Genomic DNA, 20,697 nt, shown 5'->3' on the forward strand with positions numbered 1-20,697 from the left:
TATTTAAACTTCCAGAGATGTAACTGAAATAACTAAATGTCTACGTGAAATACTTAATTTATTATTAATTTATTACACTTCCGTATTTGAGTTCACATTTTATAAATGATATATTTGTTTAGAAATATTACTTATTTCCATGTCCACGTTTTATTCGTTTTATTCAACCTCTTCACATACATTTTCAACATCACTCTCAATTCATCCCTACAGCCACATTTTGCATCATATAGCAATTTTCAAGGACATATTTTCACTCCTATCTCAGAGCATTGAAATACAGCACTTTCTGTATTCTAGTTTGATGCTTTTACATGTTACTGGGAATTTATATATAAAGCCCATGCACTCTTTCACAAAACATTAGAACAGTCGTTCTTTTTCATTTCCCGTTTAGGTGTGTATTCAGGATTTGCAAACTGTAGCCACTATTGTACTATCAGTATCAGTATCAACTATTCTATAAGTTAGTAAAGTAATCTTTAAAAGCCTTGCTTACAATGACTTTCAGAACTTCCAAATGTGAAGGTGTCTTCGAACAGACAATTAATACACTTTTATACTTTACATTTTTACTGATTTACTGATTCAGGTAGGTGACCCCAATAAGCATCCAAAACTGGCTAATTCACTAAGGCCATTTCCAACCTAATACATTTTCCTGAAAAAAACTTTATTTTTCAAAATAAAGGAATGAGGAAGAGCTCTGAAATGGAGACTCATAGGAGATCTGACATACAGTAACTCACTCTTTTCTGGGGGATAATTTTGAGTAAGGACATGACATTATATTGGGGCAGGCATGATACATGCAGTCAGCAAAGGTAAGGAGGCTGAAAATGTATATCAAGCTCCAAACAACTTCGGACACAGTTTAACTGGGTGAGGTCATGGTTGATGGCATATTAGCTCCCTAAAGCTCAAGAAGCAGGAGGGCTGGGTGGAGGGAGGAGGGGAGAGAAGCAGTGAGAAAAACAGCAATTGCCACTGGTTTCTGTATCTGCCAGCTCATTTACCTTCCCTTTTCTAGTCTTAAATATCAGCTCCATCCTTCTCTATTTAACCTTAACTTCTTCAGTTGCTAGATTCCACTCCACAGATCTCTCACCACTCTAGGTTAATGCAAAGGTGACCTCTTAAATGGTCCCTCTTCAGCCTGTAAAACCATTTCTTGTGATCTCTCTTGGACTTCCCTCTTATCATTCCGCTGGTGCATCCATATCCCACACATTAATAGACATGTAACCTAGGAAAAGTTCCATGCCCATCTCGAACTTCCTGTGCCTTGTGGAATCTCTCTAGTCCAGGCCCTTCAACAATTCTCCTAAATATGCTTGTTCTGCCTTGTCCTTTCTGTTAGCAAACGTCTAGCTCTAGTTTTGCCAGTCTGCCAGGCCCAATATTTATTAGACACCATCACCAGCCAGCAGCTTACTTCTCAGCTTGTTTCTGTACCCAGCCTCCATCAGAGCCCTGATTTATTTGCTGGTCCAGAAGTAATTCATAAACCAAAAACAATGGCATATTATTTTCATAAAGTCATATCAAAAGAAATATGTGATTGAAAATACATTATGAAATTGTCAAAGGCAAATTCCCACATTTAATAATGGCAAAGGATGTCATTTATTACTTCTTGGGTTCTAACTGCAGCCACTGGTTAATTGCTTCTATTGCAATGCCCCAATCACCTAGAGTCACATCAGGTGTAGGCCTAACTCTACATCAAAGAGGTGAGGAGCTATAGCTCAGGCAGTAGAAAGAACAAGAAGGTCCTTGTGGAGCAAAGGGCAAGAGGTAAAATTAGCCCCAATCCAGGACCATGTGAAGATAGATTGTAGCCCTAAGGATTAAAAGTGTTGATAACTTTTCCATATTTAATTCAAAATTAAAAGGCAATACTAATTCTGATAGGTTGATAATGGCTTTGAGACATATGTTCATATCCTAATCCCAGAACCTATGAATGTTACCTTGTTTGGAAAAAGGGTCTTTCCAGATGTTACTGGGTTAAGTGTTTTGAGATTAAATTATCTTGGATTATCTGGGTGAACCCTAAATGCCATCACAACTGTCTTTACAAGAAAAAGACAGAAAGGAAGATTAGGGGGATATGTGAAGATGGATTCAGAGATTGGAGTGATGTGGCCCCGAGCCAAGGAATGCAGGCAGCTACTCGAAGCTGGAAGACTCGAGGAATGGTTTCTACCCTAGAGCCTCTGGAGAAAGCAAGACCATGCTGGCACTTTGACTTCAGACTTCTGGCCTCCAGAATAAAGTTCTGCTGTTTTAAACAACCAAATGTGTGGTAATCTGTTACAGTGGCAATGGTGCTAATAAAACTGAAAATCAGTGAATGTTGGTACAAGATAAATCAGTGTCAATATCCATTTGCATTTCTGTGTGAGTTGCTTCATTTATGTGGAAAACCTTACAAGTTAATTCTTTAAGAACTTGCACTGTATTTGTATAAATTTGCAAATATAAAATCTAATCATGGAAACATCAAACAGACATGACAAACATTTTTTCTTGAAATGTGAATAAAATATTTAATGCTTCTATAAATTCAGTTGCTAATAACCAAGTTTTGAAATACTGGAGATGAGAGAAAAGAAAACTGAAAGACACAAACTTTAAAATAATTTTATCTGCAAAATAAATGAAAGAAAGTATGCAACATTTAAACTAATGAAAACCATGTGGATACTCTATTTAATAACTCTTATCTTGTTTTACAGGATATACATATAGCATTTAATAGTGCTATGCTACATTAACTAATTTCATCAGTATACATTTATCAAGTACCCAGAGAGAGATAATAAAAATACCAGCTGCAGTATGGAAAAACCCTAATGAGCTAATCTTACTTACATTATGAAACAGCCACTTATATGAAACAAAAATCAGCACATATTAGGCAGAAAATGAAAAAAGTAATTAGATGCAGGAAAAATGTTGTTTAAATATTAATAATTAGAGTTCTTATCATAACAAGGCAATACTTAAAGTGATATAAAATTATAATTGTAATTATTCAGAAATAACTGCTATCTTTAACCTACCATCCTCCACATATAACTGAAAGATTATATAAGGCACCCTCCAAGGGGGTCCCATGAGCAAGTTGGGGAAACACTGTACAATATGGACCCTTCTGGAAACTCATAACCACTTTAACATATTAAAAATCTGAATAGTCCTACAGTAAAAACATTTGTATTACTTTGTTTAACCTAGAATTTTCCAAACTTATTGGAATCCAGTACCCATTTTAGGTAAGGAAAAGGGTGGCTTTCCCTCTTCAGTCTTTACTTGGTGTATTAGGATTGTCCAAAGAAATACAACCAGTAGGAGATTATACAGACACACACACACACACACACACACACACACACACACACACATATATATATATATAGGAAGGCTGTCTGGAAAGTACACACCCATTGTAATTGTAATTGTTAATATAATGAGAACATATATACATGACTGAATACTTTCTGCACAACCTATATATATATATATATCCCATTAAAAATATATATCCTATTTTATATATAAAGTGATTTATTATAAGAAATTGGTTTATGTGTTTAGGGAGACTGACAAATCCAAAAAGAGCTAGTTTTCTAGTTTAAGTCTGAAGGCTGGCCAGCTACTGTAGAACCAGGAAGAACAGATGTCCCACTTCAAAGGCCACCAGGCAGTAGAATTCCTCTTAGTAGGAGGAAGGTCAACCTTTCATTCTACTCAGGCCTTCGGCTAATTGGACAAGACCCACTCACAATATGTAAGACAACCTGCTTCAGTCTACCAATTTAAATGCCAATCTCATTTAAAAAACACCCTCATGGCAACACTTTGAATAATGTCCGACCAACTATCTGGACACCTGCTGTGGCCCAACCAAGTTGACTTGTAAAGTTTAGCCATCACACTTGGTCTGATGACAGTTTTCAGATCAGCCTGGACAGGGAGGAAGATTTGAAACCATTTTCAAAGACCTATCATTGAAAGAACCCATGTGGTTTAGGACATGATGGTGATTGTGCTGCTTATTAAGCTGTTGTCCTTCGCCTTTAAATCTAGTCTTCCATATTCTACTTTGTGAGGCCAGGACTAGGACTCCTCATATTTTTTGTCTCTTTGGAAATAGTGAGCTGGAAATTTAGCTAGCTGGAGTCCTGGTAGGTTTAGCCAATAGGGAGGCCTGGAGGGAGAATGCAAGGAAGGTGGAGGGGAGAAAGATCTTTCTCCTTCCTGATTTTTGTCTTGCAGTGCCACCCTAGCAATGCCACTTCACCTGGCAATAGCAAATATCTCCAGTAGCAGATATTTCCAGTTTCCAAGACCTTCTCACTCTCCCAGAATTGGTTTTATTATTTTTCCTTAATCATACCAGCACCTACCAGACAGTGTCTCCTTCTAAGAAGCCTTTTATCCCTCAGCTCTGAAGAACGCCCCCACTCCCTGCTCCCATTCAACTTCTTGTGATACTGGGTAGTGTTCACCTCGTCAGAGGTCTGATTCCCAGCTTATAAGCCCCTTCTTAAGCTTCTGGATTCTGGCAATGCCAGGCTCTTCCTTCAGCCCCATCAGCATGTAGAAGAGAATGACTTTTTTTGTGAGGCTCTTGAGGACATAACTACAACTAACAGAGTGATTTATTTCAAATCAATGTAGGTGAGAAGGTTTCAAATAATTAGAGGTACCAAAAAGATTGAATGGGCAAGAGTGAATTTCCTATCCATTGACTTAATCAAAAGGAAGCTGGATTGCCACTAAATTAAGATATTGCCAAGGGGATTTAAAGTATCAGATGGGAGACTGGGCTGCATGATATCTAAGGTTCTTTCCATTTGGATAATAAAATATAACTACAACTACCATTATTGAGTAACTACTAGCTAACAAGTACTGGATCCAATTCTTCACTTTCTCACTTATATTACTTCTAATGCTTATAAATACCTTATATTATTAGATATTATCATTTCCATTTTATACATGTAGAAAAAGTAACTGAGGTGCATGCAAGATAACTAGTTGGCCAGGGTCACAAGAGTTTTCAGGTGGTTAAGACAAGATTTGAACTCTTATGGGTTCCACTGCCCACATAACAATAAGTTTCAGACACGTAACTTCGAATTATTTTATTATGGCAGTCTCATAGTGCCTGATTCCAGCTAATCATTGTTTTATTTCAATTTCAGCCCTTTTGATTTTTTTTTTTTGGTATAAAATAAGGGAGAAGGAAAGGCAATGAGATGAGAAGAGTAAAAAGTGATAACAATAGGTACCTAGTCATCAAACCCATGATACTAATCCATACCCCCTGCCGTTTGGACACACTGCTGCTTCTGTCAGGAATGCTCTTTCTTTAGCTATGTAGTAAACTCTGGCTACTCCACTAAGAGGGCTTCTTGGATCCATCTGCAGAAAGAACTAGTGCTCCTGAAGTTCTCCAGAACATGGGTCATAAAAGTTCACAATGCACTGTCCTACCTTTTCATTGTTGCTAATTTGTCTAATTTTCTCTGAGGGCAATAACTTAATGTATTCATTCTTCTATTATTTGAGCTAGCTATATATGTAATAGTAAGTATACAAAAATATATTCTTGAGACAATGTGGTATATTAGGGAAAAACACAACATTTCAAGTCAATTCATGGTTTATGAGGATGAGCGAGATTGCATAATTTTTCTAAGCCTTATTGTTCCCCGAGAGGAAGTTTCAAGAAGGGAGTTGTCAGTGGTTTCAAACACTGCACTTGGGCAATATTACTTAAGTTTCCTAAGCCTAATCTGTCCAAGAGATCTCTTAGCAGTTTCTAACACTATACAAAGTTAAAGTACCCATTAAATCTAGTGGAAAGATCACCAGTGAGCATTTTGAGACAAGCGTCAGTGGTATGTATAGTGAATGCTGAAGAAAGTTGCAGTGAGCCAAGTATTTCACTGAATGTAAAGAATGGGAGACAAGAGGCACAGACAAATCTCCTACTGGGTGATAGATACAATTAATTGTGTTCAAAGGAGTTTCATTTATTAGTTTGAAGAGGAGGAGATTTGAGCATACAGTATTTAAATATGTAAAAGAGAAAGGCGATACAGAAAAGTTAACAAGGAAAGGAAACAATCTGCAGAGCAAGATCTCCAAGGGGCTCCTAGTTGGGAAATGGCATGGAAACAGAAATGGAGATATTTGAGACAAGAGAAGAGACCCCAAATTTTTCTATATCAATATAATTACAGGGAAAAGGATAATGTAAATATAGACAAGGCTTATGGGTGGTAAGGAATTGAGGAAGCTCCCGTCTGGGCTTCAAATGGGATGGGGTGTGGGTCTGTTTCATGGGCTTAAAAAGCAACTGGTAGCACAGCACCATGATTAGAGCACCTTCTTTGTTGGCCAACTCTGGGCTTAAATTCCAGCTCACCCTCTTACAAACTGTATAACCTCACGCAAGTAATTTCACATGCCAGTGGCTTGTTACCCAGTAATAATAATCATGCACTTACCCTCTTCAGTGGTCTAAGAAATTGATCGGTTAATATATGTACATTCACCTAACAGTGCTGAGTATAAAATAAGTCCTGTATGTGTTAGCCAGTATCAGCATGTGAAGCAAGGGTTGTCCTACTTCTCCTGGAGTTGGTGGATTCAGAATTTTTTAATGGAGGGAAGACAGAAGAGAAAACTTCAGAGCACTAAAAAGAGCTAGTCCAATATCAAAGTGGGACCCAGTTTACATTGGAGGTAATGAATATGTATTGCAGCCATCTTCAAGGTTTGCCCCCTTCAGTCTGGCATAAATAGATGAGAAGAAGGCAGACAGTTGGGTCCACCCAACTGGAAGCTATGATGGAACAACAATGAGGTGATGGAATTGAGAACCCTAACAATAGGCAGACTGAAGTGATAGACCATGGAGTCTAATCTAGATATGTTATGAAATAACGGAGCCTTTATAAAGAAAGAGAGTAGAGATAAGGACTAGAAAAGATGGAAAATTGGTATTATGTGGTTTTCTGAGCAAGAGGAAAAAGATATAGAGAATCATGGTAACCTGACAGTCATAATTCTAACACACTATGAGAACAATTAGAGGCCTTGCCTTCCCTGCTCTGGGACGGGAAGACTGCTAAGGGAAAGGGTGGGGCCTACGAGAGGAGAATAAAGAGAATTGTGATGGGATAAGGTGGGGCGGAGCTTGAGAGACACGGGTGGTGCTCCCCACAATTACTTGGTGTGGGTCCGGCAATAGGCGCCTAGGGGTGCCCTGAGGCTCCGCAGCATGTGCCTGTACTGCTGGGATACCGACACTACCCAAGTCAGCCCTGTGAGTCCGCTGGGGCCCTTAATCTGCGTCCCCAGCCCGGGTTTTGCACTTCAGGCCATGGCAACCTTAGCCTTCCGCCTGCCTGTCCCTCCAGTGGTTGCACATGTGGTTTGGTGCTAGGGGTTGGGAAATCCCAGGTGGAGACAGTCTAGAACCTGGGCTGCTGGATCTATCTGAGATGAGGAAAAGTCCCACCCAGCGGTGGCTGAGGGACAGGCAGGTTCAATTAACTTGTTTGTGGAATGACCCATCGACCCGCCCTAAGAGCTGGGGTGGGAATTATAGAAGGCAGGATAAAATTCTTAATATTCAGATGCGGAAGAGATTGCTTTTGGGTCTTCAGGTTAAAAAGCTGGATTACAATGAGGGAACTCAGGGAGGTATTTAAGATACAATTTAGAAATGGGGAAGGGGTGGGAACCTTACTAACAAACAAGCTCCTCTATAATTCAGAAAACCACGCCATCTCAATCAGCCCAGTTTTCCTAGGCTTTAGATACCTCCTTGCTCTTCAAGGAAGAGCACCATTTAAGTCACTTACCAGCAGAAACATGATTTGGGGGTTTCTTGTACACCTTTTCCCTCCAGAATAAATCTCAGTACTCTACCTGTTCCCTGCAAAGTGGTTCGTAGATAGTTCTTTTTTCACGTAATGCTGTCTCCACCCTCCACCCCAATTTCTTCCTCAGATGTTCTTATTCTGATCCTGCCTTTAGCAGTTAAAATAATACTCATATAATACAGAAATAAAAACGGTAGCATTGGATTCCTATTATAATAAATAATTTCTCTGCTTTCTCATGACTTGTGGTTATGTTTTTAAATTTTGCATATCACATAGGAAATACCAAGACCGCTTCATCCTTCAGCGGTGACAGAGAAGCAGGTAATATTTAATAAAGAACTAAATTCTGGTCGTTTAAACTTTATACTTTTAACTTTTTCCTTTTTATCATGGTTCCTAACATATTTATGACTTTTATTAGCTAGATACTTCTGAGATAGCTTTCTTGGGATTCTGGGACCTTGAGACTACTATTAAAATGGGTCTTAACTAGGGTAAACTAGATGGATTATATTCTTGTGTTTTAATGTAATATTCGATACAGATACATATCTTTTTGTTTAAACCACAACAATAATATATATCTCCAACTTAAGAATTAACACATTATGAATATCCTTGAATCCAGCTAGGGACTACTTCCCTAGCCTAATACCTGTATCTCTCCCAGAGGTAACCGCTATCTTGAATTTTAATTTTGTCAATCTCTTCCTTTTCTTTAATACTTTGTTACATATATGCCTCTATAAGTACGTTGGTTTTGAACTTTATAAACATAATATCACACAAAATTCAGTTTATGATTTACTCTTTCTTCTCAACATTGTTTCCTAAGATTCATCTATACTGTTGTATATATTAATAGTTGCAGTCCCTTTATTTTTCACTGCTGCTTAATATTTTGTTGTGGGAAGCATTCGTTTATTAATTCTTTCTTTTTTATGGAAATTAAGTTGTTTTCAAATTTTCCTATGATGAGCAGTGCTACTGCAAGCATTCCGGAACATGCTTCCTTTCAGCATGCACCAGAGTTTCACTTGATTATTTAGGCAGGAGTGGAAAGGCTGGATCATAGGAAAGACGAATTTTTCATTGTTATAAAGTAATACTACATTGTTTTCAAAGCAGTTGTACCAATTTACATTCCCACTGGCAGTAGATACAATATTTCTTGTTATTGACTTCCTGTCTAATACTGCATTTCATTACCTTCAAAACATTTAGCTTCATCACCTAGGGCTGCTACTTGTAGGTGCCATACGATGGTGACATAAAAAGTTATACGTGACGTGCAACATTTAAGAGGAGTAAAGAATGTAATTATTTTCTTATTTCCATAAAGAAAATTCCCTGGGTGTTTTTAATGAACATTACCTTTAAAGTAAAAGTAAACACATGTATCCATGAGTCTGGATCTATCTAAATGTACACAGTGGTGAAGTAGGAATCAATAGTAAATAGTCTCATTTGAAAACTCTACTGATAATTTAATGTATTTTTCTTCACATATGAGCCACATATTTGAAAGAAATGGTTTCCTTTTTCCTACATCTACGTAGCTAAGTCATATGCATTGATTGTGCTTATCTTTTTTTAATTGACACGAACCAAAAATGTAATCAGCATGTTACTTTTGTATTTTATAAAAAGTATGATTTGTTTTCTTTCTTTTTAATTTTTCTAAAGATTGTAGATAAGCGTATTCATGATATGCAAAACCTAAAGAAAGAGAAGAGGAAATTAAGTAAACGGTTTGCAAACCCTGCTCCTATTCCAGACCGAGGACTCCTAGTAAGTATAAAGGTTTCACTGAAATCAATTGAAACTTAAATGTACTTAACATCTTCATTTTTGATTTATGTGATATTCACTCTAAATTTTGTTTTTCCTTTGTCCTTTGAGAAATTTGTGATTTCAGTCTGAAATATTTTCTAACCAAATTCTCATCTATTATTTATATCTTCTTTGCAGTTATCCTGGAGGTGATGTGGTTTAATAAAAATAGTATGATCTTTGAAACCAAGTTATTCTGGATTTCAGTTCTTGGTTTGCCATATGTCAGGTGACTGCCAAGGTTATTCACTTAAATCTTTTGGATTATATCATTTGGAAAGTAAATTATAAAATCTCTTGGCAAGTAGTTATTCAGTTTAGGATTGAACACTTGCAACATCAGAAAACTCTACACCAATCAGTTTATTTCATCTTTTCATATCTTTGACAAAGATCAACTACTACTTTCTTCCAATTTTAGGCTTTTATTCAGGGTAAATTTTCACATTTCCTCATCCATTTCTCTTTCAGCCTAGCGGTGAGCTCTGGCCTTACCTGAACAATCTATAAATCTGAATTATATGTCATATAGAAGGATTTGGAGAAAGTTATATTTCCAATAATCAAGTTTTTTGTTGGTTTTCTTTTTGAAAAAAATATTTTATAAGCACAGTTAATGAATAGCTATGTTGGTTAGGAATTGCTGACTTTAGCTCTTTGTAACAGAAACTCAACTGCAGTGGGTTAACCAAATAGGAATATATTTTTTTATCCAAACAAGAACTCCTGATTTAGGTGGTGAGTGGCTGACATGGTGGTTTCAAAAATCAAGGAAATCCCAAGTTCCTTCTGACTTTCTGATCTTCCATACTTATCACATGGCTTTTATTCTCATGGTTTTAAAATGGTTTCTATATCTACAGCAATCATATCCACATTTCACAAAGGAAAAAAAAAGATAATCAAAAAGGCAAAATGCATGTGACAACTGAACCAGTTTCCTTTTGATCATGAAAATTGCCTTTCGGAATATATATTTATATATATATATGTCATTATTTTATAAACCTCATTGAAGGAAAATTGGCATGCAATAAACTTCACATAGTTAAAATATTTAAAGTATATTATTTTTTGTTTTAACACATGTACACCCATGAAATAGCAACCACAACCAAGATTATGAGCATATATATCACTCTCAAAAGATTTATTGTACTCTTTTTTATTTTAATTAGTAGACTTTATTTTTAGAGAAGTTTTAGATATACCGTAAAATTGAGCAGAAAGTGCAAAGAGTTCCCGTATATTTTCTCTCATCTGCCCCCAACAGTTTCTTAATGACATCTTGTATGGTTGTGATACACTTATTACAATAGATGAACCACTTTCAGTACATTATTAAGCTGTAGTCTATAGTTTACATTGGGGTTCACTCTTTGTGTTATACAATTCAATTGGTTTTAACAAATACACTCAATGTCTTGCATCCATTTTTACAGTATTATACAAAATAGTTTCACTGTCCTAGAAATCCCCTGCATTCCACCTATTCACCCTTTCCCTTCTTGCCTTCCTTCAAATCCCTGGCAACCACAGACCTTTTTACTATATCTATAGTTTCCAGAATGTCATGTAGTTGCAGATTGAATTCTTTCACTTTGCAATATGCATCTTTTATCTTTCATGGTTTGATAACCCAGTTCTTTTTATCACTGAAAAATATTCCCTTGGGTGGATATACCAAAGTTTATTCATTCATCTCTTGAAGGATATCTTTGTTGCTTCCAATTTTTGGAAATCGCAAATAAAGCTGCTATAAATTTTTATGTGCAGGTGATCATATGGACATAAATTTTCAATTCTTTGGATAAATACCTAAGAGCATCATTGCCGCATCATGTCATATGACTGTGTTTTGCTGTTTAAGAAACTGCTAAACTGTATTCCAAAGTAGCTATACTATTTTCCATTAACTCCCACAATGAATGAGAGTTCCATTTGTTCCACATCCTTGTCAGCAGTTGGTCTTGTCCGTGGTTTTTACTTCAGCTACTCTAACAGATGTGTAGTGATCTCTCATTGTTTTATTTTCACTTCCCTGATGACTATGATATGGACTATTTTTCATATGCCTATCTGTCATCTATATAACCTCTTTCACAAGGTATCTGTTTAAATCTTTTGTCTACTTTTTAATTGGTGTGTTTATTTTCTTATTATTGAGTTTTGAGAGTTATTAGTATATTTTGGACACCAATCATTTATCAGATATGTGTTTTGAAAATATTTTATCCCAGTCCATGACTCACCTTTTCATTCTTTTAACAGTGTTCTCCCAGAGCAGAAGTTTTTAATTTTAATGAAATCCAACTTATAAACCATTTTTTCCATGAATCATGCTTTTTTTTGTATGAAAACTTATTGCCAAACTTTAGGTCACATAGATTTTTCTACTGTATTATTGTCTACAGATTTTACCCTTTTGTATTTTACATTTAGGTCTATGCTCCATTTTGAGTTAATGTTAATGAAAAGTGTAAGGTTAATGTCTAGGCTTTTTTTTTTTTTTTTTTTTTTTTGCATGCAGATGTCAAGTTGTTCTAGCACCACTTGTTGGAAAGATTATCCTTTCTGTCTTGTGTAATTTTGCTTCCTTGTCAAAGATCTGTTGACTATATTTCTGTGGATCTATTTTTGAGATCTCTATCCCATTTCACTGAACTCTGTTCTTTCACCAATACCACACTCTCTTGATAACTATAGCTGTAGTAACTCTTAAAATCAGATAATGTCAGTTATCTGACTTTGTTCTCCTTCAATATTATGTTGGCTATTCTGGGTCTTTAACATTTCCATATAAAATTTAGAATCAGTTTGTTGAAATTCACAAAGTAACTTTCTGTAGTTTTGATTGGGATTGTGTTAGATCCTTGGATCAGTTTGGAAAGAAATGACATTTTAGCAATATCGAGTCTTTCTATAAATTAACATAGAGTTTATTTCATTTATTTAGATCAACTTTTATTTTTTCTCAGATTTTTGTAACGTTCCTCATCCAGATTTGTACATATTTTCATAGATTTATACCTATACATTTCATTTTTGTGGTGTTAAGGTAAACGGTGTGCTTTTTTAACTTCAAGTTCAAATTGTTCATTGCTGGCAAGAGGAAGTCAATTGAATTTTCTGTAAACCAATATCCTATGACCTTACTATAATCACTTATTAATTCTATGAGCTTTTTAATTTCTGTTATTGTCATAGTTGTTGGCAATATTTTGGAATTTTCCACATGGATAATCATGTCATTTCTGAATAAAGAGAGTTTTGTTTCTTCTTTCCCAAACTGTGTACCTTTTAGTTCCTTTTCTTGCCTTACTGCATTAGGTAGGACTTCTAATGTGACGCTGAACAGAAGTGGTGGGAGGGATATCCTTGTCTTGTTCCTGTTCTTAGCTGAAAAGCATCTGGTTTCTCATCATTAAATACAGTGTTAGGTATAGGTGTTCTTTAGATGTCCTTTATTAGGTTGAGGATATTTTTATCTATTTCTATTTTGCTGAGAGTTTTTATATTAACTGGGCATTATAGGATCATAATGCATCTATTGATATGATCATATTATTTTCTTCTTTAGCCTGTTGATGTGATGGATTACATTAGTTGATTTTTAGATTAATTGATTTTGTAACCAGACTGGCATTCCTGGGATAAATTCCAGGTTGAAGTGTATAATTTTTTTATACATTATTGGGTCAATTTGCTAATCTTTTATTGAGGAATTTTATATCTATGTTCATGAGATATATTGCCCTATCATTTTCCTTTCTTCTATAATCTTTTCTTTCTGGTTTTGGCATTAAGATAATGCTGGCTTCATAGAATGACTTAGAAAATATTCGCTCTGCTTCTATTTTCTGCAAGATATTGTAGAGAATTGGTGTAATTTTATTTTTAAATGTTTGGTAGAATAACTTGGGAAACCATCTGGGCCTAGTGCTTTCTGTTTTGGAAAATTGTTAATTTTTGATTAAATTTCTTGAATAGATAATATCCCTATTCAGATTATACATTTCTCCTTGTGTGAGTTTTGATAGATTGAGACATTTTAAGAGTTAGTTAATTTCATACAAGTTTTCAAGTTTATGGCATAGAGTTTTTCATAACTGAGCTTCTCTTAGTATGAAAGAAAGCACTTCCCTTTCTTTTTTAGACTGTGCTGATCCTCTTTCTGCAATTTTCCTTCCCCACCCCCTGAGTTTCTAGAGTAATTTACATAACTTGCCCTCCCCTCTGAGTTTCTGGAGTAAATGCATATTATAAGGAAAATTCCAGCCCCTTGGGTTTATTTACCATTTGTTTTTGCACAGTAAAGGGAACTTATGCATTGCCACACAGAAAGCCAGGGTCATCAACTATATTACAGTTATTGTACTATCTTAAATATCTACAAAGCCCCTCCCTTGCTGATGTACTAGTGTTTGTAATCCCACCTCCATAATCATGGTCTCTCTCAAGCATTAATATATGCCCATATAACATATTTTATACCTTCACAGTTTTCCCTTAGTATAAAGTATAATAATATGGACTACAAAGGAGAAAAGAGATGAGATTCCTGTGACCACCTTCCATGGCACAGGGCAGTTGCCACCACTTCTGAAGCCTCCACCTCTTGATTCATTCCTACATGGTTATTTTAGTTATTTTTTTCTATCCCTTTCCCATTTAAGATATCTTGTTTTGCCATCAATCTTTTGTCACTTGCCCCTCAACCACAAACCATTTAGGATTTTCATTTAAACAGCTCCCCCTTTCTTCCTTGAATGGTCAGATGCTTTTTATAGAAACATCTGCACAATTTTTCCACATCAATAATCCTACCAACTCAATTGGGCTTTCAGAGAAAACTGAAATGTGTCACAAATAAGAATATATAAAATAAAATGTATTACATATGAAAATTTTGAGATAATCTGGTACTTATGTTTTTATTCTCTTTGGTACAAATATTCTGGAATTGTCTTTGGAATATCTGCATCATTTCTCCTGATAGTATTAGGCAGTTATTAGAGTTAATGATAGCCTATAAAAGAGAAAATACACCATTCTTTTGAGAAAGAACATGTAGGAGTCCAAAGGCCAAAAATACACATTATGCTCAAGGGCTTCTCTTTCCTCTCTAAAGCAGGCATCCTCAAACTACAGCCCATGGACCACATACAGGTGTTTTTGCCCGTTTGTTTTTTTACTTCAAAATAACATATGCACAGTGTGCACAGGAATTTGTTCACAGTTTTTTTAAAACTATAGTCCAGCCCTCAAATGGCCTGAGGGACAGTGAACTGGCCCCCTGTTTAAAAAGTTTGAGAACCCTTGCTCTTAAGAATAGCGAAAATCCTATTCTAGTATTTCTTCTGTATATTGACCAAAATACATAGTATCTCCTATTTCAGCTCAAACACTCAGTGTTTCTCAAATGTGGCCAAAATACCAGCTTTGTTTGATTTTGCTTTAACTTGCAAGCCTTTGTGGATTGATAATTTTTTAACATACAACCAACCAAAACATCATGGCAGTGTAAAATTGTTATAAATGAACATAAATGGTTACTTTTAATTTGTCTACCAATCTTATCTCAAAGTGATAATGAATGTAAGACTTGCACCAGAAACCAGACCACAGAGTAACATTGCTTTAAACTGTGCTGATTATTCTTTTTCTACATTTTCTTCCCTTATACCTTTTGCAAATTGTAATAAGCAACATCACTAATGCCCTCTTCTCATTTTTTTCTGCTTAAATTGATATTTGACTTCAGAAAAAATACAACAATAGCATTCATACAACTTAAATGTTTTGGGATGAAAAGAAAGGCCTGAGTCCAAGTAAATAAGTCCAAGTACCTTATTGACAAATGAGTTATGCCCAGAGGATGTGTAATGAATACATCTTGAATGTATACAGCTAGAATACCAGTTGTGAGCAGAAAAGTATTTTTTGGTTTTTTTTTCTGTTTAAAGTATATATGATAAAATATTTTTCTAATTATATTATTAATTATATGTATTCATGAATATTAAATTTTTCCTGAAATATTATTTTAAGGTTAGACTCCTGCCAATACTGATATATGTACTTTTTTCATTTTTCATTTATTTAATTTGTTGCTCACTTCATCTAAGTCATATTAAAACATAAACATATCTGCAGATACCTAGAATGTTCTTTCTCAGGCACTCACAGAACATAAGACTTGGAAAAGAGAAGCTCTATGTTTAATGTCTCTGCCATTTCCTTTATGTTTAGAAATGACTTTGACCTTTCTCCAAACGGATACATTGGGTTTCTACTAGTTCTTCCTGCTTGCAGTATTTATTTTCAGACTCATAGAGAATTGTTTTATATTATACCATCTCCAGATATGATGTATTTGATAATAATGCTTTTCCTACCTGACTTCTATCTGAATGTGCCCTCACTTTAATTGAGAATGGTATTTATGGCTATTAAGGATTGTTTCTTACAGTGCTTTTTAAAAGGCTTCCCCTGGAGACCTTTTCGAAATAATATATAGCATGTATAAGCTTTCCTTATATGAATTTTAATTGAATTTCTTTTTCCTTTTGTATTTTAATCTTTCTAGTGGTCAGCTTGATAAGGCAGGAGTCCATATGAAAGAAACCATGCTCCAGACCAAAATATGCGGATTTCTAACATCAACTGGCATATCATGACTTGACTTCATCTGAAAAATAAATGCAATACTCTGCCATTTCAGCAAAATAAACACAGCAGAAGCATTAATATCCAAGCTACAGACTCTAAAATTTTATTAAATACCTTATCTCACTACGACTTTTTTTTTCCTTGTGGTAAATTTGAGATTCACTGCTTTTCAACAAATAATAGTGAATATGTGTAGGCAGGCTTTTGAAAACCTTATTCTCGTGTTTAAAATTTTGCAAAGGAATTCATGACTTATTTAGATATTTAGAATTATGCTTTAATAATAGGGGAAAATGAGATATCATCTGCTGTATATTCATAATGACTTGACTTTAAACAAAATGTTTAAATTCTTTAAACAGTTTTGGGAGAGAGCACTATGTTATGAGAGAGCAACAGTTCTAGGAGAGAGTACTATGTTATGTGCTGATATTGCAGATAAGTCAAAAGTGTAATTAAAATTTTCATTTAAGGTAAAATTTGAATACTGCATTAAAATTTTAGTTTTATGTATGAAACAAATAATAATTATATATGTCTCTCTAAAATGCTTACTTAATTACAAAGTAATTTCTAACATACAAATGGAAGTATCACCATTATTTTCTAAATTAAAGAATTATAAACTCTTGGGTTAACATGAACATTATATTTGGTGACTGCCTTGCATTCTCCCAAATGTAATTCAAAGTGTCTTACAGAGAATCCTGCTACTGGACATGGTGGAAGGACCAGAATTATGCTCCCACAGTAAGCAACTAGGAAACAGGGCAAAATATTAAAAACAATGGCTTTCCAAAAATTGGACAGAAGTCAGAAAGGACTGTGATTCCTGAGATAAGAGAAATAAACAAGATGAGTCCTGTAATTACCCATTTACTGCTTGGAGAGCAGCATTACAGATCATGGCCCAGGAAAAAGGATCATAAGCAGATATAGCAATTTTCCTAAGTTGAAGGCAAGTTGATGAACAGAAATAAAAGTTCAAGAAGCCTAAGGTATCTGGAAATTATAGGGAAGGGTTTCAGAGTAAAGAACTACTCGAGAACTTTGTAGATCTGCATATTGCTTGCATTGAGTCTTTCCTGAATGCTAAGCTGTGTGTAGCAGAGTGAAACTCAGCAAAGTCAGATCCTTTTACTCTTTGGCTTCTCCACAGGGCCAGGTAGTGAAGGACTGGGGATGGAGGGGGTTAAATTCACACCTAATAGGTACCATGCACACTATCCGGGGAATGAGGACACACATAACTTTAACTCAAATGGTACAAAAGCAATTTATGTAACCAAAATGTGTGCCCAAGACTTGTTTTCCTGCCTTTCCTTGGAGAAGGGATTATCACAGGAGATGTGTGACTCTGTCCTGGAGATATGATTCAGGCTGTAGCTCATTCTTCTGCTGTTTATTCGGGAACTCTGTAAAAGCAAATTCTCAAACAATTTTGAAAGAGAGAGATTTACACCTCTTTTCCATTCACTCAGCTCTTCACAGAAGTTGTGCAAAACAAAACTACTGCAGCAGGGTACCTGTTAGTGAGAGAACTCGTAGGATTGATCTTTAACCATTAACTGGGGAAACTGTAGGATTTGTTATTTTACTGTTATTTTTGCAAGGCCATCCCTTTCAGTATTATTAAAGATCAATTTAATAAACTCTTAATTTATTAACATGTATTTATTAGATGGATTGATCAAAAGATGAAAGAAAAGATACAAATAACCATTAGCATAAATGTGAGGGGATTAAAATAGAAAATCTAACATGTATATGTATATATATATATATATATAATTGAAATGAAAAATCTATAAGAGATTTTCCAGTCCTAGATGAGTACTCTGGTGATTTCTATCAAAGATTTAGGAAAGAAATTAAACCAATCTTATACAAACTTTTTCACAAAATAAAGGAAGAAAAAATGTACCCAACTCATTTTATGAAGCTGTTTTAAAATGTCTCTGGGGTTTGTTTTAATCAGGTATACTAAGACATACAGACATGAAAATGATTGTGCTGCAAACTAGTTCAACCTCTGTGGAAAGCAATATGGAGATACCTTAAAGCGATACAAGTAGATCTACCATTTGATCCAGCAATTCCACTACTGGGCATCTACCCAAAAGATCAAAAGTCACTTTATGAAAAAGACACCTGCACTTGAATGTTTATAGCTGCACAATTCACAATTGCAAAGTTGTGGAAACAACCCAAGTGCCCTTCAATTCATGAGTGAATTAATAAAATGTGGTATATGTATACCATGGAGTACTATTCAGCTTTAAGAAACAATGGTGATATAGCACCTCTTGTATTTTCCTGGATAGAGCTGGAACCCATTCTATTAAGTGAAGTATCTCAAGAATGGAAAAGCAAGCACCACGTGTACTCACCAACAAATTGGTATTAACGGATCAATGCCTAAGTGGACATATAGGAATAACATTTATCGGGTGTCAGGCAGGTGGGAGGGGGAAGGAGGGGACGGATATATACAAACACAATGAGTGAGATGTCCAATGTTTGAGGGATGGTCACGCTTGAGGTTCTGTCTCAATGGGGGGGTGGGAGGGCATGGGCAATATATGTAACCTTAACACTTGTACCCCCACAATACGCTAAAATAAAAAAATAATTTAAAAAATGTGATGAAGGAAGAGGTTTTTATAATAGTCATAATATCCTGGAAACAGGAGGCATGTCATGCTATCTAGTGCACACGGGGAAGCACAGAATCAAGAAAAACAGGCAGAAAGAGAGGACCTGTGGCCATTGACTTTATCAAGGTTTTCCTGGGAAGGAATGGGAGAAGCAAGGTAAGGAAGCTAAGCACATTTATGATTGGATAGTTTGAATAATGAAAGAAGCACAAGGTAACCTTTTGGGGTAATGGAAATGTTCTATATCTCCTTATGTTGTTTACATGAGTACGGACAATTATCAAAACCTCAACTAATATCAAAGAAAATTTGCACCTGACAAATAGGGAAAGGAGACTTTATGCAAGATTATTGTAATAGGGGAGAGACAGAGGACTTTATTCTAATGAAACAAAAGGCAGAAGAGATTTCAAGCACTGAGGAGATTTAGTAGAAAAATACTGTGAGATATTAGAGGGGAGGTTGGCCAATAGGATTTGACCATCTGTATTTGCTCATTGGTGCTTAGGGAAGTTAGGCTCCTACTCTTTCACAGAGACTAGGAGATAGGAGACTAGAAACTATCTTTCTTAATTATTGCACTTCAAAGAGAAGTCACCCAGGTTCTTAACAAAGATACTTCAGGGCTGTAAAACTGGTAACAGGCTAATTGAATATTTACATATGAAAGGGGCAGAGAAAGAATTTACAATTGCTAGTTTTTAAAAGTAAGTTGTCTAAAAATAGGGAGGTCAGAGGCCAATCATCTGAAAGAAACTTGTCTAAACTTTAGTCAAGCTAAGGGAAACATATTAGGCTGATCGGACTCAGAAAACAGTGCTCCAAAATGAAGACCTCAGAGGCAAAAGTTCTCTGCCCTTCTCCTGCCCTCTTGCTTTTCAGTGCTATCTTCCCTGACGCTAGCCATAAAACCTAGAACCCCTCTTCCCCAAAGTGAGTCATAAAAACCAGAACACTCTTTTCTCTCCCAAAGCCAGGCATAAAACCTAAAATTATTCTATGTAAAAACTAGCCATAAAGTAATTATCTGATCTACCTTGTTCGACTGTAGGCCACAAGACCCGCCCATTGGAGAAAGGACTCTGCCCCACACACAGAAGGAGGGAATGCTCAAAGCCAAGAAGAATCTAGACAGACAGGCCTTGCTGGGTTTCCTCATGCCGGCTGTTAGCATTAAACCATATCCTTTTTGTCCAATCATTTTTACATGGCTGTCCATACTTTGTTGAATCTAAGCATAAAAATGGACAATTCTCCCTCTATCTTTGGGGGTTTTCATTCTGAAGGTTCCCGTGTACATGTTAGATAAATTTGTATGTCTTTTTTTCTATTAATCAATCTGCCTCACATCAGTGATTTTTCAGTGAAACTCTAGGGATCCAGGAGCCTTCGCTTCCTACAAGACCATCCTGGTCAATAACTGTGGCTGTGCTATGTTTTTTCCTATACATGATAATACATACCTATGATCATGTTTACATTATAAATTAGGCACAATAAGAGATTAACAACTAATAACAAAATGGGACAATGATAACAATATGGCAGCATCATTACTCTTGCACTTTGGGGGCGTTATTCAGTACAATAGGGTAACGAGCACAGGCACTGTGTTACTG

At 35.6% G+C, this 20,697-nt stretch overlaps 1 protein-coding gene across 1 annotated transcript; it reads left to right on the forward strand.

Moving 5' to 3' along the window:
- Positions 1-7,198: 7,198 nt before the first annotated feature.
- On the forward strand, positions 7,199-16,547 carry CCDC179 (coiled-coil domain containing 179). The gene is made up of 4 exons (XM_012735517.3): positions 7,199-7,351; positions 8,193-8,237; positions 9,603-9,707; positions 16,339-16,547. The coding sequence occupies exons 1-4, from the start codon at positions 7,307-7,309 to the stop codon at positions 16,348-16,350; spliced, it is 207 nt and encodes a 68-aa protein (XP_012590971.1). The 5' UTR covers positions 7,199-7,306; the 3' UTR covers positions 16,351-16,547.
- Positions 16,548-20,697: the final 4,150 nt, after the last annotated feature.

The sequence above is a fragment of the Microcebus murinus genome, chromosome 4 (assembly GCF_040939455.1).
Source record: "Microcebus murinus isolate Inina chromosome 4, M.murinus_Inina_mat1.0, whole genome shotgun sequence".
NCBI classification, from domain to species: domain Eukaryota; kingdom Metazoa; phylum Chordata; class Mammalia; order Primates; family Cheirogaleidae; genus Microcebus; species Microcebus murinus.

Excerpts from the sequence above, each read along its gene's own strand:
- CCDC179 (XM_012735517.3), top strand. The coding sequence starts at position 7,307 with ATGTGCCTGTACTGCTGGGATACCGACACTACCCAAGTCAGCCCT. Across the intron at positions 7,352-8,192 it reads ACACTACCCAAGTCAGCCCT|GAAATACCAAGACCGCTTCA; the intron begins GTGAGTCCGCTG and ends CATATCACATAG. Across the intron at positions 8,238-9,602 it reads CAGCGGTGACAGAGAAGCAG|ATTGTAGATAAGCGTATTCA; the intron begins GTAATATTTAAT and ends ATTTTTCTAAAG.